A 27,537-nucleotide genomic window follows, 5' to 3' on the forward strand; every position below is an offset into this window, starting at 1 on the left:
ACCTTAAAAGGATAAATTTGTTTTGAAACCTAACCGATTTTCATTCTTCTTAAATCCACTTGTACAGTGATTGTGAGGACACTCAGTTTTCCTGATTAGGAAGGCAGCTATTTCCCTTCCAAGAAAATGAAGTGAAAAATCAACAGCCAAATGAGTCAACCAGAAAGAATTCAATCATCATAGGTCTTAAATTTTAGCAGAGACTCCAGAAACAAATGTAGGGGGATTTCAAGTAAGATTTAGATTTAATTCACCAGCTCAGAACTCTTGAACCAATCATTCAGCCCAGTCTGTTTTCCCATCCACAAACGGGAATTTATGCTATCTTGCACAGCAGTATTTCGTACCATGTACTAAACACGTTTATCGTGTTATCCTTAATTATCAAAATCAACCTTTAAGAATTAACTTGGAATTCAGATTCCTATGGGATCCCGAGATGACACCAAAAATTAACATGTAAAGACTTCCATGCATGTATGTGTATATGTGCATTTTTATTCAGGCCCTCAAACAGGGAAATGCTGAGTATTTCAGTATCTGGGGAGATGACAGAGGTGGGGGTGGGTAAAAGGGCATGTGTGCATTTTCAGAAAACCTTCCATTGTGACTTTGATATTCACCCCTCAGTCCAACTTATGAGATGCAAATTTAGACAGTTTGTAGTGTTGATGTGGGCATATTGTAGACATATACACAAAGTAGGTGTTAAGGAAAAATTAAAGGTTTAATTTCTTCAGTATTTTCCAGAGAAATGAAAGCATGTCTATAACAAGGACTCACACACAAGTAGGAACAGCAGTTTTATTAATTTAGTCTCAAATTGCAAATAACACAAAGGTCCACCAGTTGGGGGAATAAATGAGAACATACACAACAAAACATGAATGATTTTCAAAAAATATACTTAGCAAAATCTAGGTCTAAAAGATGATTTCATTTTCTAACATTTTTCCAAAGTAATCTTACAGACAGCCAGTTAACAGCAGCCTTAAGGAATAGGGTGAAAAGCCTGATTACAAAGGGAAATATCAATACTTTCAGGGGTGACTGAAGTATAACTTGATTGTGGTATTAGCTTCACAGATGTCAACATCTGTCCAAACTCATCAGCTACACATTTAACAATCCCAATTAACTCAAAAGTATCCCTTAGTAAAGGTGGTAAAAACTGAATTAACAATCACAGCTCTTCAATGCTAACAAATCTCATGAGACAGCTCCGTTTCTAAGACTACTTACCCATCAATTCAATTCATGTTCTTTGAATTACTCTTCTAGTACAAGTGAATGAACCGTAATGAGTCCTCAACACTATTGCCCCATCCCCACTCCCTGCACCAGTTTTTAAGACAGGTAGTCAGCGGTATACTGCAGTTAAATCATCAGACAAGAAAGACAACGGGATCATGACCTTGCCTCGTGAAAACCGTACCCTCGTCTAACTGACACCTGGTAGACCAACTTCAGGTATGATTCACTATAATAGGCACATCCAGATAGTAGTCTGTACTTTAGGGGACGTAGATGGAAGTTAACACACAAGCCCCTGAAAGTCTGCTATAATTTCTTTACTATACACAGATGGTCATTGAAAACTGTCCTAGTCAACTAAACTAGCCAGCTTCCTAAAAGGAAGAAAATGATTACTATCTTGAAGCTTATTCAGGGACAATTAAATTCCAAATTTATTTTACAACCAATATACCTCAGAAAACATTTGTCTAGAAGATAATTTATGTTCTAAAATAGTTATTTCATAATTACAAACTTTTATTTCTGTTTAGTGTCTCAGTAAAATGTGTTCTTTATGAACGTATTATTTCAAAAGATTAATAGAATATAAGCAAATATTTGTATGCTTATAGTTCCTTACAACCTCAGATGAGATTTAACAAACTTACTGTGAACCAATGATTTGCAAAAGCACTTTAGATGAAATCAGAAGCACTTTAGAAGTATTAATATTCTGTATCTTTTATCTTCAATACTTTTATGTATAATAGTAAAAATCTTATGTTTTATAAAATTCCTTATTTTTAGAAATAAATTTAGTGTGATTTGTAAAATAGAGTAAGACAATGGAATATTCTATGAGTGGATATAATCAAAAACTGTGTCAAATGTTTTAAAAATGAGCCTGCCTTAAAAATTCTGTTAGTCCATTTACATAAAAAAAACCTGTAGCCTTAGCTGTATTGCATTTCACAGCTACAACAGAATTACAACTTTTGACTGATCTGACCTCAGTAGAATAATTCTAAAAGATAACTGCTCCGTATAATAACTTTCTGGAGAAGACAAACACACTTAAACAACGTTTATTTCAAAACATCTACAAAGTTTTAGTTCTCCATTATACAAATAATGTTTCAAAATCCAGACATTATTCAAATGTAACCCAAAGGTATTATACAAATAGCATACACACAAAGATCAAAAATATATATATATACTCTCTCACCAAACTGTGTTACACAAATAAAAATATATACAGCTGGGAATTTCAAAGTACAATTATCTTAAATAGTGCTACAGCCATATACAGAAGGTACAAAAATAAACACTAATGGGAAAGTTAAAGGAACAATAAACTCATTTTGACATCTATAAAGATACAAAAAAACCAATCTGGTTTAATTTTAGTTCACTTCTCTTTAAAATATTCTCAGAATGGGAGAAATTCACAACTCTGCCAGTTATACCTGACCCCTAATACAGAAGAAAAAAATATGTGAAGAACTATACAATCTGTGTTGCTGTATTTTGGGATAAACGTAAAAGAATTTTTAAAAATTGAATTTGTATAAGTCTAGGTTGAGATTTTCCAAGTAAAATGAACTATTGAAAAAACTCAAGTAATTTAAGTTGGAAATACCAGAAGAAAATTCAAACACTTAAAAACTCTTAATACAGTAATCAATAAAGAAAAATTATGTCAATGGTTCAGTGAATTAAAAAAAAAACAAATTTAAGTAGTTTTATGTTTTGCCCCAAAAATTCTCCTTTCTTTTCTGAGCCCGTGTCAGAGTTTGAAAAGCGCGGAGACTAGAAGCTGCAGAGCGAGCAGAAATCTCGGACAGTCTGTCCTCATCTGTAATAGAAGAATCCCAAAATCATACTGAGGGCCAACATATTTCCTAAACAAATATTATGCTCTACATAACATTAAAGAGACTAAAAGTATCAAGCCTTATAATATCAATGTTGGGTATATCAGAAAAATATCCATTCAATGTAAAATTTTTAACATTTTCATATTTCATTGTAATTTTCCAAGTTTTATCATATATAGGTAAGTGAGCAGTTTTCCATTTTGAAATCCCATAATGTTATTACTGAAGCTTACGATTTCAGTATATTCAGAGACAGAACATTTTGAATTTCCCTACTTTCAAAAGTAATTACTTGGGTCAAAAGGTTTTTAAAATTTTTAAAAACAAAATGCTCTACCTTAACTGGCATTTATATTATGTTTCTAAAATAATCTCATGTAATACAGAAGCTATCCTTATTACTGAAATTCCCTATTCTGAGTAAGCAAATCTATTATAAGTTTATTTATAATCACTGTTCTTTCCCTTAAAAAAACAGAACAAGATTCAAAGTTACCAGATACTTTGAATTTGAAAACATAATCCCTTAATTTCTAGTCTCACTGAATCATGGGGGGGAAAACCTCAGACTTCTTAAGTAAGAGAACACTTTTAATATATGTACAGTATTTAATATATAAAATATCAAATTCAAATTTATTTCCCAATTTTGATTGTTCCTGTAAAAATTCAAAATTCTTATTATTAGAAGCAAATGAACATACAAAACAAAATCTATTTTCCTAATTATATAATTTTGGGCATACTGCAAATTGATAAAAATACAGATATTTGGAAAAATATTTCTATGTTCCTGGAGTCCCTAAGCTCAATAGAGCAGAAACTCAGAAAGTGTCCGAGCACTGCTGAGAGGTAAGATGCAGTCTCTGAGCATGTTTCCCTACGAAAAACTTCACCACTTCTGAGTTTACTCTCTTTTAAACAGGGATAATTTCACCCCAACACAGCACTTCAAGGCTCTAACAAAAAATGTGTGGACATACTCTTTAAGCCATGAAGTGCTAACCAAAGATAAGAACGTTCACAATTATGAACTATCTTATAACAAAATGTCATGGTTTTGTTTTTGTTTTTAGTATCTTACATAACTACTAAAATACCTTCATTGTTAAAGGCTTCATGCTGAGGTAACTGGAAATTTTTCATCTTTGCTTTTCCCACTTGAAAAAAAAAAGGCAGAAAAAAAATTATCCTTCAAAGCCACCAAAGAGCATGTAGTAATCATATGGTCTGAATGTCTGTCCCTTCAACATTCATGTTGAAACTGAACCGTCATCGAGATGGCCTGGGATGGAACCTTTCAGAGATGTTCAGGCCACAGAGCTTTGCCTGCTTTTCCTCTTCCTCCCGCTTTTGCTTCAGTATGCCAGGGAATGCTGCAGCAGGAAGGCCTGTGCCCGACACAGCCCCTTTACCCAGTGTCTCCCAGCCTCCAGGACAGTAAGGCCATGCATTTCTATTTGTAATGCACTGCCCAGTCTGGGGTATTATAATACAGCAGCACTAGACAGACTAAGATAATTACAGTAATCTTCATAAAAGTTACAGGCTAGGGATTTAGCTCAGCAGCCTAAGCGCCTGCCTGGTAAGCACGAGGTTGTAAGTTCAAACCCCGGTACCAAAAAAAAAAAAAAAAAAAGAAGTTAATACCAAAGGACCACTCATTAATTTTTAGTGTACTTAGCAAGTATGAAAACTATAAATAACTTCCTAGAATTCAATGTTAATACTGATCTAACTGTAAAGAAACGTAGTACACTACTCTTCGGAGATGACAGATTAAACATACACATTCATAAAAGTTATATAAAGTCATAAGACAAAATGAAAAGCAAGAAAACAGTACGAAATTTTTAGAAAATGAAAAAACTGGAATGAGAGGAGCCTGTAGTGACACCCAAGAAAGCTGAATTTTACACCAGCAAATAAGTGAATCCAAGATGACACTAAGTTGTTCCCCTCATGGCATGGGTTCGGAAGTACTAAGTCTCGCTTGAACCAGGGACCTGCTTGAAAATCTTTACAAAACAGGCAAGACACTCGATTCTTCTCTAAATTTACACACATGAACAACTGCCTCTGTCTCAAAAAGAAGTGGAGGTCTTGTCTCTAACAGCTTCTTGGAACTAGTATGAGTGGGTACCAGGTTCACCAGAGAGCAGCAGTACATGTTCAAAACATACACACATATGTCATAGAAATATATACGGTGCATCTCTTCAAAGAGATAAAACATTCCATCCCTGGAATAAGAATGGGATGCTATATAAAAAGTTCGCAGTATTAAAAAGTTCTTAGAAATTAAAAATATTATAGAAAATTTTAAAAAGAGATAAAATTAACCCTTTCAAATTAATACAAAAGGCAATAGAAGAATGCAAATTAAAACACGTGGACAACAGAAAAAAAAATAGGAAATCATGCCCAATTATGTCTAACATCTTAGTGATGGCAGTGCCAGAAAATAGAGGGGAAGAAATTACTAGCAAAGAAAATTTCCCAGAAGTACAAATTTTCCAGACTGAAAGGTCTACAGAGTACCAGTGAAATGAGTGCGAGAGGCCCACTTTGAGACACAGAGCACTGTAACACATCAGAGTACTGGGCCAGAAGAGAAAAGCCCAAAGCTGTCAGCAAGAAAAATGCTATACAAGAGACAACATAAAACAGCACATATCTTCTCAGTGTTAACAGTGAGTGTAGCAAACAGCAAAGCAGTGCTAATAAGTAAAGAAAAACCACCTCTGATCTTGAATTCTACACACAGGCAACACTGGGCACTGGCGAGAGACACTGGGTGCTCATGCCTGGAGGGGGTGCCACCTCTCTCCAGTGGGGTTCCCATAGGTGTGTACTAAAAACTTGAGAGACACCTCACACTTCTGTAAAAGTGAAAAATGTACTTGGTGCAGCACAGTGTCCTATGGAGGGTTGTTTTTTTTTTTTTTTTTTTACTTAAAGATCTATTAAATTAACTAAAAACAAATATAACTTATTAATATATAATATATTCTTATTGCATTTTACCTATCAGTGTCACACTTTCAAAAGTCAAAAAGTTAAAAGCAAAAGCAAAGAAAACTACCATTATGTTGAAATTCTGGATCCCTCAGAGATCCCTGAATCCGACGAGCAGGATGCCAGAAGGATGGAGTGCACGGCAGAGAAGGCAGCTGTCCTTGGCTGTTTGTTGGATAGTCCAGAGCTGTTGAAACTGGAAGAGTTGTCTCAGCACATCTGGGGATACTGCCATCAGAATCTTCCCGTAAAGGCAGAGGATCAACTGTTTTTATACCAGCAGCAGGAGAAGTCAGTAGGGATACAGCACGGCTTCCTTTCTAAATGACAAAAAGATACATACATGTTTGCGCATATATAAAGAAGCCAAACATTCAAATAAAAACAAATAACAGGAAATATGAGGAAAATGTATGAAACCTTCATGGAGGAGTAGGTAGTGGTTATAAAAGCATCACAACCAACATTAACAGATTTAACTGGATAAAAACAAAGAACATCAACATTTTTAAATTTTAAAAAATGACAAATTTGGGGAAAATATACGATGTATATGATTGACAACACATTAACATCATTGCTACATAAGTATTTCTTTAAAAGTAGTAAGAAAAACCTAACAGCTTAAAAATAATATAAATAAGCAATTCATACATACACAAATATAGTTAATATGTTCTACTTCAGTAGTACTCAGATCATTACAGAACAAAAGCACTGAGGTACCAGCTTCTTACTTACCAAACTGCAAAAGTTTTAAAAATAATAATACCCAGCACTGGCAAAGATGTAGAAAACTGGCACTCTCTACAGATTTATTAAAAGCATAATGTTTCCAGGGAGCCAACAAAACAGCAAAAGGTTTAAAAATGTGTGTCCTTTCACCTTGCATTGATGCTTAGAGCATATTTAAACAAGAGGAGAATAATGTGAACCAAAAATGTAGCCAAAGAATTGACTTCTTTTAGAGTATCTTTTCAAAATAGAAAAATTTAGAAGTAATAAATCTGAATAAAAATTAAGGATAAATAATAATATTTGGCTAAAGAATTTCCATACTATAGATTACACATCATGTTAAAAGTAAGATATAAATGATATTTAATGAAATGAAAATGAGTTCAAGATAGGGTTAAGAAAAATAGATCATGAAACCTAATCTACAATATAATAAATACACTGATAGACATACATAGAAAAAGGCCTCAGACAACAGTGGATATCTGTTTTCTTTTATTAGTGGTCAGTATTTTCTGTTTTCCAAATGACAATAATAAATCAGAATCCTCAAAATTCCTAACGATTTTACTCTCTAACAGAATATAAATTCGTAAAATTAAACACAACTGCAAACTTCCCTGATCATTCCCTCTAACTACTGCCTTGACTTGATTCTATCAATGCAACACTAAGAACATTGCTTTCCAACCTTAAGTATCATGCCCTGCCCTTGGAGAGCTTCAAAGAAGAGATGGCCTGAAGTCTCAGTGAACACACACACACATTTTAAATCAATGGCTAAACCACAAGTCTTCCATTTGTCTCCCTTTTTACTATAAATACCACTTAGTATAAATATAATATGAATAGTTCTAAAGGGAAGTTGTTTTATGTTTTTCTACACATATCAAAAGTTTGGTATCTCCATCAAACTGGTTAAAAAGGCCTGAAGGAGACCTGCAAAATACTGAGTTCCTAGGTTTTATATACGTGATTGCAATGTCTGCTTCTGAGTCTAAAGCCTCCTTGCTGGCCTCACTGGCTCCACTCTGCCCTCTCACGGCATGGCCACCGTGAGTTGATGTGCTCCATAAGTCAGGTCCTATTTGCTCTGCTGGAGAACATCTGCATTTTCATCACAGCATTTCCCACTATCTGAAGTTATCTTTCTAAAAAATTATGTCTGTCTCCTAATGAAAATGGAGGGTTCATGAAGGCAGATTTTGTCTTAATCACTAATGAATCCAAAACCCTAAAATGGGCTGCAATATACTAACAGCCCATTAAATACTGAGTTGAATGAATGAAAATGAAACCCCTATTTCCCTCCAAAGAGGGCCCAGATTTTTGCCCTCAGTGCACAGCACCCCCTTAATCCTCTTGGAAAGCCAGGGATTTAGGAGTCAGCCATGTTCCCAATGTTTTAAACTGTTCAGTGGTTTCCCATTGCTCTTGAGACAACGCCAGAAGTTCTCAATGTTGCTATCTTTTCTAACACATGTTGTTGCACTGTCCTCTCTGGTACACAGGGTACTTACTAGTGTTTGTTTTCTTTTTTCTAGAGGATCTTGGCACATGATACATTCCTCCTCCCCATCCTTATTACATGGTTAGAACATCTGCTTTCTCTGTATCTCGGGTGAATTATGACTTTTTTTAAGAAGCATTCTTGATTTCCAGAACCTTCTTCCTGGCGTTCATTTGGCCAGTTCCTTCTAGAATAGCACTAAGAACTTTGCTATTAGTTTTCAACATAGTGTTTTTAACACTATGGTGATTAACATCTACCACCTAGGTAAGTGGGTAAGAAACATCTCCTGAATGAACAGCCAACATTTGAAAATGCTCTCCTGAATGAACAAATCAATACTGTAAGAGCTCAAAACATGCTCAATAAAAAATACTGCTGCTCTTCCCTCCCTTCCTGTGGAGTCACTCGCATCATCTGGAAGTTTAGCAGCAGCACTACATTGCCACTACCGGGAAAAAAAAAAAGAAACAAAAACTCAACACATTTTCCTTACCAAAAGTAGGTCAACAGTAGCATCTCCACAAGGATAGGCATAATTTTCTAAAATCTGAAGTATTTTTTTCAAACCTATGTTTTCTAAGACAGTGACTAAAATAGCTCTCAAAGAAGATGCTTTTCCCTCAAATATAAACATTTACCTTAGTAAAATCATTCTTTGGAGTTCCTATGCCACCCTGAGAAGACATTTTTCTCCTCTGCTCTGAGATTGGAGGCTTTATCTTTGATGGGGACACTAAAACAGCTCCACCTGGAAAAATGCAGAGGTCGGGTTTCAGTCAAATTAACTCAGACAGAAGAGGTAGAGTAAGAACTGCCTGGTGTTTGCCCATTACCAATAGCTGGAGTAGTGAGGTCATGATGAGTCCTTTGGATTCCACCAAGTTCTCTCAGCTTCGGAGTAGGAAGCCTGCCTCCTTTCCCTGACGATACAGAAGAGTCTGACCTGCAAGTGGAAAAAAAATCTATTAGGAAGCATTTCCTCCAAAAAATGTAATCAAAAGTACCTTGTCAACATTGTGAAAGGTACAGCATTTAAGGAAGGCAATTTTTTTTCTGAAAAAATAAACCGATATGCAGTTAAAAGGGACTAAGTGATGGAAAAGGAGGGCAATCACTGCCGGTTAGCAGCAGCACAGCTGAGAATGCTTCCATTAAGCCAGGGGCCAATCTCTGCACTAGTCTCACCCACCATGAAGGAAACAGGATTTGGACTCTATCCGAAAGGTTACCAACGGTCAAGAACCAATTTGCAAAGCAATCTACACATAAGATAAAAAGAATTAGCTATTTCCAGAAATCACTTTTTTAAAAATACTAAAAACAATGTATTACTTTTAGTAAAACTATCAGATATTAATAAAGACTAGCTTTTTGCCCTCACAAAAAGTCATTCATCTGGACACATCTGCAAATCTGGCAAATCATAATTACAAGACCTGAGTGAAAATAACCCTACTCCCTCCCCTAGAAGCCCAGTGTTTAATTACCAATTAGCAATGACTCAAATATCTCAGTGGACCAAATTATAAACCATACAGCAGTGCCCACTTTGTGACGTTAAGGTAAAATCTTATTAGTCATATAACTAAAAGTGTAAACCACTGTACTTAATGACAAAACAAAATACATTTTAGTCATGCACAGTGATACACTGAGAATGTAAAGCCCTCACCCTTCTGCGTTGTCTGCCTGAGATTTCTTGTGGATGTCCAGTTTCTCTAGCTCTTCCACATGAACTGGTTTGTCACTTCCTCTTTCCTCCTCCTCTTCTTTCTCCTCTCTGGGCTGCTTCCGCGTGTCTTCATCGGTGTTCTCTGCACCCCAAGCCAGCTGCCTCCTAACAGGGAGGGTGGGAGGCTCTGACACATCCAGTTTCTCCATGGTGCTTTTCTGGGGCTGTTCTTCCAAAATCTCTCTTTTTTCTTCTGGTTTTGTAGGAAGGCATTTCTGCAAAGTCTTATGGCTTGTGGGATCCCTGAATTATAAAGTAAGTTTCATTTTAAATTTAAGTAGTTTGAGTTTTCTAGTTTAATTTTAGTGAGCTCATCACTTCCTTCCACTGTTCACAATCCCCACTGCTTTGTCCATATATTAAAGAAATCAAATTCAGTTTATCATACAGTATAATAAAAGTACAATGTGGAATTTCTATTAAAATAGTTCCAGAATGTAATTTTCTTCCTTTACTCCTACTCTCATATGAACATACTTGTGCCTCTAATGACAAAAGCCATACTTAGCATCAAAACTGGCATGCACATGCACAAACTAGGACCCATAAGCTATAACTCAGTTACTACAGTGATATTTGTACACAAAGTCATGTATTGGTGGCTAAACATACTGATTCAAGCTTTATACTTTGGACTCATTTTTTTCACATTAAAAAACACATTTTGTGATTTTAAATGAGATCACAATTGAATTTGGAAATTTGGTGTATACAACTATAACAACTGAATACTGTTTTATTTGCTACAAACCACTCTGCGCATAGTTAAACCACTTTACAACACAAAATAGCATAGAATTTTCCCATAAAATCAGAGGCCAACCTCCACGAGCCACAAAATCCATTAATGAATTATCATAGAGATCTACGAACAGCTTGCATTTTCTGAGTTTTGCTACTCTCTTTTCTTCTTTTTAAAGTCCTTTTACTTCTACTTTCTGCTGTGTATGAAAAAAAAGTCCTTTCACATCTACCACATCTTTCTACTGTGATTGTTACAAAGAATATTATAAAATCCAGTCTTCTGAAGTTTCACTATGTGTTGTTTATATATAAATTATAGAGTATATATAATTTTATTTCCTAGAGGATAAATTAAAAATAATAAATATGTGGCTGACATCTTCACTTGACCAAAATACAAGTTCTGAGTAATCATGGTATGTTCCTGTATCGCTCCATGGTACACATAAGCTACAACACGCATCTTCACATTCACAAAGAACATCTCACCTAGCAAGATCTAATGCTTTGATGTTGCTGCTAATGCTTCCTTCTGAGCTAGTAGTTGAAGAGACATCCCAACAGTAGTTCTTATCAGACAAAATCTGATTCAGATGGTCCCGAGAAAAATGTGTTCCCTGAACCCGTTTCCTGTAAAACTCAGCTTTTTCTCTGAGTTCTTTAACCTACATGGGAGAGAAGACATCATCTATTATTGTAAATGCTCTTTCACAAATATTACCAACTAGTACATCAAAGAAACTTCACAAATACAGCCAGAGACCAAGAAAAAAGGAAGGCAAAAATAGCCACATACAGTCATCAGACTATGTGCATTTAAGCAGAAATTAAAATAAGCTAAAGCAGGATGCAGTTATTTTATTTCAGATCAGCAGGCAAGAGAAATTCATAGCAGCTAAGACAAATATTGACATATTTTTTCTCCAACTGAAATTACTCAAATATTCTATGCATTTGTACAAGTTTTTAAAAGCTCAAAAGCAACCAACCTCTGCATACCACATGGCATTTAGAGAACCCTAGGGGAGGAATACAGAAACACACTTAATGACAGGTTAATATCATAACTGAACATTAACGGGAATCAAATACTGTACCATATTATTTCTCCTTCTAAACACACAATAAGTTTGTCAATCAATATTTCTTAGTATGTTTAGTAAATTTAATGGAGGTAACAAAGATAATCTTAATATTACCTTGCAAATCACCCACATTTTTGCATAGCTGGAATACTGAAGATGACTATTCCTACTTTTCCACTTCTAAAAGAGTACTCACAGGGCAGTAACTCCGAGCGTGCCTTTTTCTTGGCTTTAACTACAGATGCTTCTGCTACCTAGAGAAGTCCCCAAGAAACAGCTGTGATGCTTCCCTGTCCAAACCCCTCATATTCCCATGGAATCAGTAAAACCTCAACTTTTGAATAATGTATTAAATATATAATTAAGAAGAAATTTGCACAAAATAAAAATTTTAGTATATTAAACAAGGTGATGGGATGTAACAAAAATTCTGATGAGCGATAAGGTCATTTGAATTCCCTTACTGCAAATAACATTTTTATATGAAAAAGAAACATCAAACCATTTAAAATCTTTTATTTTATACATCATACTGCCACCTACTGGCTTTTCTAAGTACAGCTCTACAATGCTAAAAAAAGATATTTTATCATTAAAATTCTTAAAATCTTTCTTCTTGACAAAACTCTATATTTTCTATCATAAAGGTAAACTACTAGCACTAAAAAGATACCAGGACACTGTGCTAGACCATACTTGCTTCACTTAAAGGGAAAAAGCAAATAATGAAACTTGATGGTGTGAAAGCAGTTGGATAATTATCCTTGGCTCCTTACAAGACACTATTTTGAATGTAAAGGGATTGGAAGTGCTACACTCCAGAGAAATAGTCATCGTTTGCTCTAAATGAACCAAACCAAGAAATAATCCTACAGGATAATCTGAAATATTTTCTTCACTTCCAAAAATATAACTGTCCTATGCTCACTTATCATTTGTAATAATTCTTGTACTTCCAAATAAAAGCTCTAGCTAATAGGTTTTTGGTTTTTTGGGTTTTTTTTTTGTTTTTTTTGTTTTTTTTGTCTTTTTCCTTTTTATCGGTACCGGGGATCGAACCCACGACTGCCTGCTTGCAAGGCAGGCGCTTATGCCGCTGAGCTAAATCCCCAGCCCCTATTAGTACTCTGAATGCATGCAAACCTTGTTAAACAGTGTCTGATATTTCTAGTGTCTTTTATTTCGTGTAAGTGCCTGAATGTTTCAAACATCACATGGCCACTCCGTCGCTTCTATGAAATCTGTATGCTTTAGCATCACTTGCTCTTCTGTGTTCTCAAAATCCTCTATTAACCTATGAACTCCTCAAGATGAGGTGAAATACAGCAGTTAAGAATTGATTCCATAACCTAATTAAGAAGTAGGCCTGAACTAGACAGCTGGCTGCCAAAGATAAGCAAGAAACTCCCTTGTATTTAATGAGCTTACAGTCCAGTAGAAGACCTTTGCCTATACCTGAATACTATACTTCCGATACCATCCCCACTTAATAAACAAGACGCAAACTGAAGGAGAGGATCAAAAGGGGTCTAATCAGGACTACTCTGTGTGGTGGGCAGCAGAGGAAGAGCAACAGAGGAGGGGCATTCCACCCAAGTAAGAACACCTTATTGCTTGACAAGTGAGAGAGGAACAAAGAACCCCTCTACATACAGAATTTTGCTATCAATTATATTTAGAAAGGAAAGAGAGGAGACGCTACATAGAAACCCTATAAAACTTTACCTTATTCAATTCTGTTACTAATATTTAAAACTCAATGCACTTAATCTTCCTTATCAACAATGTTTAATAATCCCAGTGAAGATATATTTTTATAAATACAGTTTTTTAAACTTCTATAATCCTAAACTAAGATGAAAAATTAGGAAGGTAGCATCTCCCAAAGTGAAATGTTTTACTACAAAGAGAAAAAATCAATAGTGTGGATTCAAGAATCCCTACAACCAACAACCAGTCACTCAAAAGGGTAGATGTAAACCATGCCCAACTCAAAACAACACATGCACCCCTTTCTGGGTCAAGTAAAGCCATCAAATTACATAACACAAGAGTAAATACTACAAGTAGGATGTTTTGATTACCAAATTACTCTTCCCAAATTAAGACTTCAATAAAGTCATTTAAAATTATATGCAGGAAAATCAAACTCAGAAAACTAGACAGAAAAACAAAACTTGTTTAACCTCAAAAATCATGCCCCAAAATTGAGAAGTCAACCTTATATTTAGTTCACACAATGCCAATCAAACTACAGACTGTCTCTCAAATGTGGGACTTTACCGTGAAACAAAGTCCTATTTGTCCTATTCTTTATGAAGATATATTGAAGTTACTTTAATCCATAGTTTGGATGATTAAAAGATCACCTAAGAACCAAGCAAAAAAGAAATTTAAAACAGATTCAGTAATTCTGCAGATAAGGATCCAACAATTGCAATTGCTGGCTATTATCGAAAGCAATCTTTTAGCCGGGCAGGGAGGTACGGCCTATAACCTCAGCACTCTGAGAGATTGAGGGAAGAGGACTACAAGTTTGAGTTCAATGTAGGCAATTTTGTGACTCAGTGAATGCTGTTATAAGACAAAACAAAAGAGCTGGGAATGTAGCTAGGCAAAGGCCCTGGGTTTAAGCCCAGTACCACCCAAATTTAAAAAAAAAAAAAAAAAAATCTTGTAGGTAAGCTTTATAAAGCAACAGGTTATATTACAGAGATGACAAATATACAACCACCTAATAAAACCAACCACCTAGATATTAAATGAATAGATCCTTCTAACACCCAATGACTTCACTATAAATAAATGCAGTTAAGTACATTATTTCAACAATGTAAAAGAAAACGAAGATGGTTTCTGGACTAGAAAACTGTAATGAAACTCAAAAAGTGAGTTAATAATCTCACGATGCAGTCATGACATCAAAAGGCATGTATCTATGTATATATTCTGTAAGTGCTACGAGTGGAGAAAGGAAAAAGTATTTTACATTAGGATATCTATTCATCAGGTATGTACAGTAAATATCTTCTAGGAAAAATATAAAACTAAGCTTTTGGCAGACATGGCCCAGGCTAAATGCCTATAACCCAGTTAATGAAAACTGTGATTAACACCACTGACCAGTGACTTTTTAATGAAAAAGTTTCATTCTTTTCCAACTCCAATTTATTTTTTGATGATTTTGCTCAAAGCTAAACTATTCTTCTAATTTAAATATTTATAATTACCAATAGGAATAAAACAAATAAAAAGTGAAATTACCAAGTATTATAACAGGAAATCTTGAAAAAAGAGATCTTAGTGACACTGTCTTCCACCAAGACAAGATGAGGAATTTTACCTTATGACTTAATGCTTACATTTGAAATATAAGTATCAACTCAGCTTACAGAAGTCTCAATGACAAAGAGAGGATCTTCCCAAAACAAGAGCTTCTGATGACTTCAACCAGCTAAAGTGGTACACAGGTTAGTGGCCAGCTTCTATTTATTGGCCACTCTGGTCCTCCATGATCACACTGCGTTCTGCCTTTGTCCCCAGGTTTCCCATCAGACTCCCCAGACAGAGAGAGCTTTGCCAAGATCAGTGACATTCATAAACGCCTTAAGAGTCCAGCTGACTGGATTCTTTCTTCCATCTTGGTGCTTCTGACACTCATGTTTTCAGCTCGGTCTCACTGGGGTGAATAGATGAATGTGGTTCCAGGAACTTCCTCCCCCTCTCAGGGCTGCCTCTGAGCTATGCTCAGGCAGAGTGCGCTACGAGAGCCACCGTGGTGGGAGGAATCAAGTAAGCTCTCCCTTAAACAGTATGAGCAACACAGACACGGCCAGGACACATGTCCGGGAGCTGCCAGGGCAAAGAGCCAGCAGCAGTGCCAGCACCTTCTCCCACAGGCTGATGACACACAATTCTTGGCCATGGTTTTAAGCACTGAGCTGAATACAAGATTCATTTCCCATCCAAATAATCCCTCTGGAAATATTTATTGATATTAAACCCAAAAATGTTTTAATTTAGCTTGTGTACACAGGAAAAAAAAAACCTGTCAAGACATTATTTTAAAGACACTAATTATAAAATAATCGGGAACATTTCATTGCTTATCTTTGGACTATAAGAAGCTCCACTAAAGTAACACTTCTCAGCTCCAAAAAATAATCACCCTTTCCTAAAACCTATCTTTAGGCCTCTAGAATTTCTTATATCATGGTACCCCATATAGAAGCCCAACCTCTAAGAGCTTGGATTGCACCTTCTTTTTACTTATAGATAATAACAGTACACTGAGAGTGGCACCACTGTCGGACACATAATTTTCTCTTGAAAATTAATCTTCAGTTGAGAGCCTGGAGGTCTTGATATTACAAGAAAATCAAATCTATACTGATAGGATTCTACAACTTGAGTTCACACAACTGAGCACAGTAAAATACTTAAAAATATTTTAACTTTAAAGGCTTTAATAAACAATTTCTAAAAAGTCTCATTATAAAAACAGTAAACATACTGATAAATTATATCTTAATGCTTACAACTTTCAGTTTCTGATACTTATACTGCCCTTAGCATACCACACAACTTTACAGTCTGCTATTACTAAACAAAACTCTCTGTGAAATTAAATTGTTACAGAAGCTACAAGAAAATGTAAAATTATGAATATTCACCTGATTTGGCATGTTTTCCTTCACACGTGTCCAAGATCCACCTTTATACAAATACTGAGCAGGGCTCAGAAATTTTGCTTTATATTCAGAATTCACGTTCCTAACAAAGACAAAATGAAAATAAGTATCTTGCTTTGTTGACTATCTAAATACTACATTCTTCTAAATAAAATACATACCCAAGCTTTTGATGTCTCCAAGGAGTGAGCTTCTTTTTAGGCTCGTTTGAATCTTTTGGTGCCATCTCTGCTTCTAATTTTAAAGGGTCATCCATTTTATTACACTAAAATAGAAGTGATTTAAGTGTTTATGCTTAAAGCATGTTATAGATTAACACAAAAAACAAAGATGCTATAAAGCTGAATATTAATTACATCTGTGTCTTTAGAAGTATGTTTTATAATCCCACACTAAAGGAGATGGAGGTAGGAGGATCATAAAAGTTCAGATCCCACTGGGCAACTCGGTAAGATTTTGTCTCAAAACAATAAAAATGAAAAGGTCTAGGGATGTAAGCAGGTAACTCAGTGGTAGAATACCCAAGTATCACCAAAAAGATTAAGTTTTAACTAACAAAGATCTCAGAAATCAATAAGCAGGTTATAAAAGTTGTTTATACTTTTCTTTTATGTTTTTGTGTTGTGCGGTACTGAGGACTGAACCCAGGCCCTTTGCACCAAGCCACATCCCTAACTATCTTTCCATGTTATTTTGAAACAAGGTCTCAGTGAAGTGCCCATACTGGGCTCTAACTTGTGATCTTCTTGCCTCAGCCTCCCAGAGTGCTAAGATTACAGCTGTGTGCTCCACGCCAACCTGGCTAGTTTGTTTTTTGAAGGTCAAGATACAGTTTCATTTTCCAATAATAAAAATCTAGATTCTAATGGAAGGCAATTCAAAGACTAACAAGTACTAATTTAAATAAACTTATCTCATGTTGAACGCCATTTTAAATTCACCCTTGATGTGCTTAAGATTTTTTTTTTTTTTTTGAGGCAAGGTCTCACCATGCAGTTCAGGCTGCCCTTGTAGCCAAGGCCAGCTTCACACTCCAGCAATCTTCTTGCCTTAGTCTCCCGAGTACAGGGATTACAGGCCTGCCCTACCACACCCAGCTCATTCAAACATTGTAATTAAATGTAAGGTTCTGCTGAATAAGCTACCACAACATTTTACCAACGTAACACTTTTTCTTCCCCAAGAATGTCAATGGTTTCCCCCCAAAAAGTCCAAATACACACACACATATGTTAAACTGCTTACTTATGCGAATTTAATGCCAGTATAATTCACACAATTTACTTCAGTGTATACAAACAACTGATTCTTTGTGTGGCTACAATTTTACTTTTAGTTATATACTTTCTATTTTTAGGAAACATCAAGTATCAACATTACAGGAAATTCAAAAAATAGTATTTAAACTTCATTTTCCTATAATTTACAATGATATTTAGCCTGATGCCATAACTTAAAAGGGGCTACACAATGAAACAGCTATTTGTATACACTGAAGTGATTACTGTATGTGAAGAATACTGGCATTAAACTGGCATGCTTAAGTAATTATATACATATTTCTATTACTTAACTTACTGTATGTGTTTCTATTATTCCTGTTAACTCTGGGACTTACATTGCTATAAGGCCAATCATTTGATATTAAACAAAATAGACTAACATAGTGTACTGCTAAGTATCCATCACACTATTATTTTAAACCCATCTCTCCACTAACTTAAGAGCTCTTTGGGGTTTGTGTGTTACTCCTATTTTCTAAGCATCAAACCAGTGCCGGGCTCCAACAACATCCTCAATGAACATCTGACATTTGATGAACAAACAGATGAACTAATGAGTTAGCAAAAAACAAGTTTGGGTGAAAGAAAATTCAAGAATCTAAAATAATGGATAATTTGGTTTTTTGTTTAAAGGTTAAAAGTTGGTGAATACCTTTTCAGGAGATAGCGTTTCAAGATTCCCGTTGTCTTTCAAATCCTTTCTCAATTTTGGTTCCTTCACTGGAGATAAACCCTTGAAATTTCTTTTGTACTCGGTTTCGTGGATGACTGAGTTACCTTTGAATTGTGGAATAAATTTGCTTTTATTGTGGAAAACCTTAAAATAAAAATTAGTTTAGTTTAGTTCTTTTGTTTGTTAAGTAATACAGAACTTAGGTCTTCAATTGGTTTTATTATATATGTATTTGACAGGACACAAAAAAGCAAAATTATATTTGATTCTAACTTCATTTTACATGTCTAATTAATACCCAAATGTCACCTTTCTATAGCCATTGCTGTGTTTTGAAAGAATAATAGAAATCAAATAATTCTTAAGCTAAAGTAAGTAATAAATCATACCTATGTTTGACCTTTTCTCCTCAGTTTCCTATCTGTCTCCTATAGGTTAAGTACAATAGGTACATGTGGACATGTAGTAGGTACAATATGGACACAGACATTAACATCATTAAGGCAACTCTTTTTAATAGGTCTTTTTGCTTTCTACAGGGCTTTTTGCTTCTTAACATGAATTTTCTTCCTCCCTGAAACAACGTAAAATTAAATATAAAATTATTATTATTTTATACCTAGTATGTTCAATCTAGTTGGGTTTTGGGTTGATTTGGTTTGGGTTTTTTGTTTGTTTGTTTGGTGGGGGTGGTTATCATCATTGTTGTTTTTACTTTTTCCTTTGCTTATTTTAGCTTTTTCATTCAGTCAGGGAAAAAGTAGAGGTGAGTATTGTTTCTCTTTTTAAACGTTTCCTTCTACCCTTAATATTTTACAGTATCATTTCTATCTTATATATATTATCCCTGATCACAAAGAAAGTAAATGGGAAATACGGGGAGCTTAGGTAAGTTACATGGTCCTGGGGCTTTGTCATGCTGTGTGGCCTATCTCCATACAGATCCAATTCAACAGGATACCCATTAGTTTTATATAACTCCAAGAACTTCCCAATCAAAAACTGTTCTGACTCCTTTACAAATTAATATAGGACAGCCTTTCAGAAAACAGGTGTCTAATGAAACTGAACAGCTCTGTTAAGGGCCCACCATGAACAAACTTTGAAAACTCATCATAGAGCTCTTCAATCCACATTAATGTTTTGAACTTACAAAAAGCCCAAAAGAAGTTCTTTGAGACCCTCACTGTTAAAATCAATAAAATTACTAGTGAAGACATTGCTAATGATTTATTTTACATTGTATTTCTAATTCTATAAAAATAACATTTCTACACAATGCTTTCACTGACATGTAAAAATTTGTTAATAGGGCTTTTTTTTGAATCAGCTCTATCTCATAGGTCAAATCCTCTATAAAAACTGAACAATCAATTTTCAGGTCATAATTTTTTTAGGAATATTTACAATCCAAGAACAACTGTGAGCAAGCAAAAGTCCTTTTCTCTAGGCTAATGATATACCATTTTCTATTAATTATATGTTCCTAAAATGTTATATCAGCTTCAGTAACAAACCCAAACTGCTACAATTTATATGATCCCTGGTGTTATTATCTTAGTGTAAGATGATTCATGCTAATTATCCTCTCAGTTTTTAGGGATATATAATGTACACACGTGAATGATGAAGTATAAGAGAAAATGGGGATATGGGGAGCTGTGTGTATATAAAGAAAAATACGAAGACCAAAAGCAAAGACTTTGCTGTCATGGGACTCTAGGGATATTAAAAGTGGAGGTATTTCCCACCAAGGTCTGAAGGCACTATATGATTAAAAACACAGCTGAGATTTCAAAGTCTAAAATCTTTCTAAAGGATGGTAATAGTAAAACAGAATGTTTCTTAGAAATGGCACTTCAAAATTAAAATTGTACAAGAGTATAATGAAATCCAGTAGCACATTTAGTTATTACTATAGTTTTTCAGATCCATAAGTATAGTTAAAATGCCAGTTCCTATTATCATATACTCAATACAATGACTAACTTACATTTCTCATATTACTTTCAATATATGTTGTATTTAAACATTCAATATAGGTATGCCTTCTTAAAAGAAACACGAAAAACATTAGTAAACTAAACACAGTATCACAGAAAAACCCAACTGAATATTAATTTAAAAATAAAAAAGATCTGGCATGCAAAAACTTACCAGTTTCCCAAGTTTTCATTACCCTGTCTCATATTTAGTGTATGTGATGGATCTGGCAACAATGATCATCAGTAGCCTAGGACAGTATAATATTACTCCTATAAATCATAAGTAATAGGTGATTTTAGCAAAACTCTCATTCTGTTTTCTAGAAACTATCTCCAGGTCTACTTATTAGCAAATGGTTTTTAGGTGTCACATCTGTGTATCTATACATCACTAGATTGGACGATGATACTCAGAAATATATTACATCCCTTCAGCTACCTGACTGGCTCCAAGCACTGGCGCTGTTTCTTTAGAAGTCTTCCAGACGAACTGCCTTTGATACTCAGAATTTCTCAAGGGACTATGTGAAGGAACAACAGTCAATCCAGCTTTCTTACGCAGAAATCTGTCCAACAACTGTTAGGAAAAGAAAAATCCAGTCAAAACCTCAAAAAAACCTACTCAAACTCTGAATTGTGCTAAAAAAATATATAACATGAAAGTTCTTTTAACAAATTTTAAGTAGATTTGCAGTACTGCTAAGTATATGCACACTGTTGTGCAACAAACCCTTTTCAACTTTACATAATCCCTTTTTATACAAACTATTTAAGATTCCTTTCATAATACTATCAAGGTTATACATCCCAGAAAAGACATTTCTCAGTCCTTTTCTATCAGTCATTAATAAATAAATGTATTACCAAAAAACCCACAGTACCTTGCCTTACCCACACATTGCTTCTCTGGACACCCCTCCCCCTCCCCCTACCCCACAGACTCACATATCTCACTGTATTCCCCTACACCCCCCGGGTTTCTCAACAAGCCACAGATTCCCCACCAGCACTCCCAAATGCCTCTCCAGGGCTCCAGTGGTGGAAGTGAAATGGGGAAGCAGCAGTGGACTAAAAAAGAAACGTAGGCGGGAGTAAGATCCACACACAGATCCAGCAGCCTCTGCTTATGTGCTGACACAGTCCTGCCCCAGGCCAGCTATGACATAAGAGAGCAGAAATGCAAGATCTTTGAAAGCCACCAGAACTCTCCTCCTGTCAACTGAGATTGTTTGTTTTCCCACTGGTATACAATAAGTTGAAAAAGGAGATAGCTAGAAGCATCCCTGCCAGAGGCAATGGCCTACTCCCCTTCTCTGTCTCAACCTGATCTGTCCCTTAGGATTCAGGCGCTGATCTATGATGAAGAAAATCCAGAGGCAGGCTATCCACCCAATGAAGATATATCTTAGCATAACCAGTACAAAATGTCAAGTGTACAGAATAGAACCGCTCTCAATAATCAAAGTCAACACCTCTTATCAACTATACAACAGACAGAAAAATAACAATAGAAAAGCTGAAACACAAAATATAATATTCCTGAAATGATGAAACCAATAAAGAATTCTATGCTTTTGAAATCAAAACAACAGTTCGGATTGTGCCTACCCCATTATCTACATGTTCTGGAAGCAGGTTGGTAGAATGTTCCTGGTCCACATTTTCATTAACCAGTATGTGGTTTGTTGCTACATCCTCATGCTTTTCCACAGCATCTGGAGTGCCTTCAGCTCTGGAGTCTGCAGAATGAGATCTGCCTCTCTTAGGAAACGTGGAGGCCTCTAGTGAAAGAACTTTTTCTTGGTTAACGTCTTCTTGCTCTGCCTCTGATTTTGGTGTTTCTGGGACTTCAGGTTCTGGTGATACAACCACATCATTCTCTGAGAGAGCTCCATTCCACTTGAGAGATTTTGAAATCTGTGGGTCGTGGTAAGGGACTCTTCGTTTTGAAATAAAACCTGGCTCTTTTGTGATCCCTACAAAACACAGTACATAAAAAAAGAAGCTAGCAAAGCATGAAGTTACAAAGATAACTTCTAATAATCTATGAAAGTTTAAATGAAATTTAAAACTCAGTTGATACAACACAACTTTCTTCGGATTACAAAATAAAAAACAGCTTTTCAACATAAAATACATACTTTTGCTTTAAAGAAGTATTAAAACTTTAATTATAACAAAAAATTAAAAATTAGGGTCACAGTGTCCAAGTTATCCTCACACAAGTCACTTGGATTGCAACACGACGGCCCTGGCAAGCCGGGCAGTCCACACTGCCTCCGCTTCTAATTACTTTCCTGTACTACTTAACAGAACAAAGGGCCCTGGTCTGTCAAAATTTGGAACTTTTCACAAAGCTTCTCTTGTGTAGAGGAGACCAAGATGAGAAGGGATGAGATGTCATTATGCTGGATCTTGGTTCTACTTTTGCCTTGACTTCCTGAGAATTAAAAAGAATGAAGCCTTTTAACAAAAGCTGAGGTACAATTCCTCTATATTTCTATCTGGCAAGCAAATATCCAAAAAGTTAACCTTCTACTGAGGTAAAAATGAGCTCTGCAAATGATAGCCACTATGATACTGTCCTAGTTTGTAGCTATTCTTTAAATAGAAGACGACTGCAGGGTGGGAAAGGAAGATTTAAGAACAGAATACAAGGAAATGGAAGGTAGACAAAAAAATACAGCATGAAGCAAAACCCTGCACGTCTCAGCCTCTCTCCTGGATGCCTTGGCATTGAACCCAGGGTTCCTATCTGTACAGGCTTCCCTCTAACAGTGGTCTTCAAACGCGTGTATCTACGCCTGAATTAAGGAAAACATGCAGGGGGAAACAGATCCAAGACGCCACGGGTATTCTTGCTTGACATTGACCTGTCTGCCTGACAGCTGCATGTGCCATCTGCAGTTCCATTTCCCATCATCCCTTTCACAGTCATCATACTCCCAAGACAGATACCTTTCAACCACAGCCCCCCACCCACCCGACACATCACTGCAACATGTAACCAAGTCTCCAGAGTGAGGACACAAACAAAGGGATGACTCAAGGAAGCATTATTCCCGAGGAAGAATATCTTAACAGGAAAGCAAAGGCAGTGACTAGAAAATATAAAAGAACAGCATCTCATACAATTCTGGGTCTTTTCCATCTACATATCTTAGAACTGAAGTTCATTGTGAAATTCACATATGCATATTAATTTTGAATGGAAAGATTAAGACTTTTTCTCACATAAAAATACTAACTGGTTGCTCAGTTTGCCAATGAGAAGTGAGTTTCCCAATTATCAGTGAATGTATCCCATAAATTAAATGGCTAAACTGATTGAGCTAAAACACATCCTTTGAAATTATGTGTAAAATCTTAGAATAAAAAAATTAATTGAAATACGTAAGTGGGACAAAAGATTTTCTAAAGTCCTTAAGAAATATGAAAGCAAAAAATGGTTAGAGGCCACTGCTTTAGACTTCTCCATTTTAACAAAGAGTTAGGATTTGGGTGGACGTGCAAAATGCAAGATTTTAGGCATGATTCTCAAGGGGCTGGCCCTATGTCTCCTAGCATCAACAAATCCTTGTGAGGAAAAAAATATACTATATTAAGAGAATGGATGTACAGCCAGCCCTAGGTAAAACTGCTGTTGCTCTGTGCTAACCTTCGACCTATCTCTCAGCATCCAGGAGTTCTCAATGCACTCCTCACCCTTATCTAAATTTCCCACAGACATTCCTTCCCCACTGTTCTTCCTTCAAAACATACAGTACTCCAGTGTGGCTTCACTCCATCACTTTTCCTTCATGTAGCTGACCTAAGCTAAAGGCTATGGGGGCAACTCTGTGGTTACCTAATTGTCCAGCATCCTCATATCCCTCTCTCTAAGCCTTCAGTGGGACAGCTACACTTTAAGTAAGACTGATTTTGCATTCTTAACCTAATGGTTCCTCAAATGCATGAAATTTCTGGTTGCATGAAAACAGGATTATGAGCACAAGATCTTAGCCCACTGCCTGGGTAGCAGGGATACTCCGTTTCCAAAGTCAGGCCTTGACATAAACATCTTGATGCTTCAGAGGGACCTGCTCTCACCCATTCTTTGTTCAGCAAACCTAATCCTAAAAACTCTTATTCTATTAATTTCCCAGCTTGGCACCCAATCCTGGCTTTAATTATTGATCCTAGGAGGGCTCTCCATACCACATGTCAGTCATTCTCACACATCACCCACGGTGCACACAGCATAGACCTGTGTATATGTACCAGGCCCAAAAGCAGCCTCACATTTAGTCCCCTTAGCAATCCTGTAAAAACCCCACTTCTAAAAACAGGCTTACTTTGCCCAAGGTCATACAGCTACTATGGATTCAAACTTAGGTTGATTCATTCATTTAAAACTTAGACCAAGAGCAAGAATGGGGAGAGAGGGAGGGATGAAATGGTGGTAAAAAAGAACTAAGATGTGTTATGTTATGTACCAACTCCCCATGAAGAAGGTAATCACTATGTACTGCAATCTTTAATAAAGATTTAAAAACTAAAAGTTTTAATAAGCAGTAGAGTATTCCAATATTCTAAGTTAAATACTGAGAAGGATCAAAGAAATAAAAACCTGCTTTCAGAGATCTTATAATCTAGTGAGGAAGAAATTTTAAACTAGCAAGTACAATAAAATCACTCTATCTCTGTTCTATTATTTTCTGGGAAATAGGCTCTAAACAAGACAGACTTGATTTCAAATCATACCCCTGCCACTTACTGTGAACCTGGGCAAGCTACATCATCCACCTAAGCTTCCATTCCTCAAGACTTTAGGGACCTCTTTCTCAGGCTTGTCACTTCCTTCTCAGTTTTCAGGTCTCAGGACAAATGTCACCTCCTCATAAGAGCCTTTCTTGGCCACTGAATCTAAAGTGTATTCCTTCTAACCCACTACTCCTTCATGTTACCTATCACATTCTTCTATTTACACACAACCTGAAATTTCATTTATTTACTATATTACATGCTTATTGTCTCCACAGTTCTGGCGCTTTATCTGGTTCAGGATTATATCCCTAGAGCTGGGAAACTGGGGCCATAGTAAATTCACAATATTTATTAAACAAAGGAATGTGTTGAATAGGCCAACTGGACCTGGAATAAATCACTTTGCAAACTTAGTCCACTTATATTCAAGTTATAATCCCTATTAGTTTGCTCAACTTACCTAATTGATCTGATCTAAGTCCAGCCCACGGGTACTTTCTCTCCACTGAGGAATTGCAGGACTCTGACAAATAAGACTTTTTCCACAGAAAGTTTCTCTGGTATTCACTCAGCCCCTGCAATGCAAAGTACAGTTTGAGAATACTGCAATTAATAAACTTGTTATAAAGCAGTCATCAGTAAAAATAACTTCTGAACTTCCAAAGGCAGTTGAACCTGATAATTAAACAGATAACAAGCTCCTTCACAATAGCTAGTATTTACGCAGCTCTGTGCTAAGAGGCTTGCCTGTTATACCCTTTAATCCTCACAACCATAGGTCTAAGATTCCAAAGTGTGAGCCTCTTGTGACAACAGAAATCTACTAAAGATTTTTCCTAAGTTCCCACCGAGTACGCTATATTGTTATGCATAGCACCTTTTAATATTTAAATAGTCAATCTAAACTCCTCTCCCACTGTAGGCATAACTAGGATTTGAGGAACGCTGTGGCCACCTGTTACAATGAAGGCTGGAAGTCTCTGGCAGCTACAGAGTACTACTCTTTCTAAGAACTTATTTCTCATGACTTTAAAGGGTACACAGGCTTTAAAGTATTAAAAGAGAGACGAAATAAATACTAAACTGCGAGATGGGACACAGATGTCGCCTTTCATCCCCATTATAAAGTGCTTTCCTCCCAGCTTTTCTCCTGAGTCCCCCAAAATAAATGTCTCAATACCACCTAACGCATCCACAACCATTGCCGAGCAACTCGGCAATGCGAGGGTGCGGAGAGGAGCCAGGCAGGAGGACTAGCATCCCCAGGGCCTCGGCAGGGGGAGCAGCACCACCAGGGCCTCTGCAAGAGCTCGGGGCTGCCACAGGAACCCACGCGGCCCCGCGCCCCGCGCCCCGCACCCTGCACCCGCCCCTGGCGCCACTCCTCCCCCGATGCCCTCGGGCTCCGAAACCCCAGCTTCACCTTGAAGCGCACCGGCATGTCTCCTGGTGCTGGCACCCCCCGCCACCGCGACAGTTAACGGGACAAAAAGCCCAGAGGGGGCGGGGCGACAACAGTCAGTTCCCTAGGAAGAGCCTGGGCCTAGCGTCCCCAACTACGCGCCTGCGTACTCCGCGCCCCTGGCTTTGAGCCCTGTCACTCTACTTTTCCCCGCCTATTTTGAAGCCTGAGGACCAATAGACACTCATATACTCTCTTGCTGTCGTTATGACTCGACCAATCAGTGCCCACAACAACTCCAGGAGGCTAATAGAGATGGCGGGCGGAATGCTGGCCAATGAGGCTCCTGGACGCTGCATGGGTGGAGGCCCGCGGGAGCTTCGTCTTGCTAGGATCTAAGTGTCCTGAATCCCTACTGCGCAACAATGGGCCTGCGTGCTGGTGGGGTTCGGATGGGTCCTACCTCGTTGGGCCTAGGTTTTTGACATCATAAAGCATGGAAGTGTTTTCTGCATTCCAAAAAGTATGACAGAACCGAATGTTTATTTTTTCGAAAGCCTTTGGGTCTGTTTGGCTGAAAATCAGTTCCTGGAGCCGACACCACTTGACACTATTGTCAAATCAAAAGAGAGAATGTCGAAAAATAGATATAACTTGTTAGAATATATTTTATTGAAACGCGAAAGAAAAACTGCTACCGCCAGAAATGTTTATCTACCTACTCCATACCCTTTGGCCCAAAAAAGATATACACAGCGCTTAGATTAGAAAACATTTATTTTGAGTGTCTGTGAGTCTCAGCTTCTAAACT

The 27,537-nt window shown here is 36.6% G+C and overlaps 1 protein-coding gene across 4 annotated transcripts; it reads right to left on the minus strand.

Moving 5' to 3' along the window:
- Positions 1-790: 790 nt before the first annotated feature.
- Positions 791-27,084, minus strand: Mdm1 (Mdm1 nuclear protein). Of its 4 annotated transcripts, XM_063255099.1 has the most exons (15): positions 26,748-27,081; positions 25,785-25,899; positions 22,187-22,554; positions 21,018-21,155; positions 18,573-18,737; positions 16,799-16,902; positions 16,620-16,719; positions 11,851-11,880; positions 11,351-11,526; positions 10,058-10,360; positions 9,219-9,328; positions 9,024-9,133; positions 6,202-6,454; positions 4,217-4,276; positions 791-3,094 (listed from the first exon to the last, which is right to left on the minus strand). In XM_063255099.1, the coding sequence occupies exons 1-15, from the start codon at positions 26,763-26,765 to the stop codon at positions 2,982-2,984; spliced, it is 2,163 nt and encodes a 720-aa protein (XP_063111169.1). In that variant the 5' UTR covers positions 26,766-27,081; the 3' UTR covers positions 791-2,981. The 4 variants fall into 4 exon arrangements, with proteins under 4 accessions (XP_063111169.1, XP_063111171.1, XP_063111170.1 ...); XM_063255101.1 differs by lacking the exon at positions 4,217-4,276 and having other exon boundaries at positions 26,748-27,084; XM_063255100.1 differs by lacking the exon at positions 11,851-11,880.
- Between the last annotated feature and the right edge of the window lie 453 nt (positions 27,085-27,537).

This window comes from Cavia porcellus, unplaced genomic scaffold (assembly GCF_034190915.1).
Source record: "Cavia porcellus strain 051 isolate PalLab524CR breed Dunkin Hartley unplaced genomic scaffold, mCavPor4.1 scaffold_8, whole genome shotgun sequence".
NCBI classification, from domain to species: domain Eukaryota; kingdom Metazoa; phylum Chordata; class Mammalia; order Rodentia; family Caviidae; genus Cavia; species Cavia porcellus.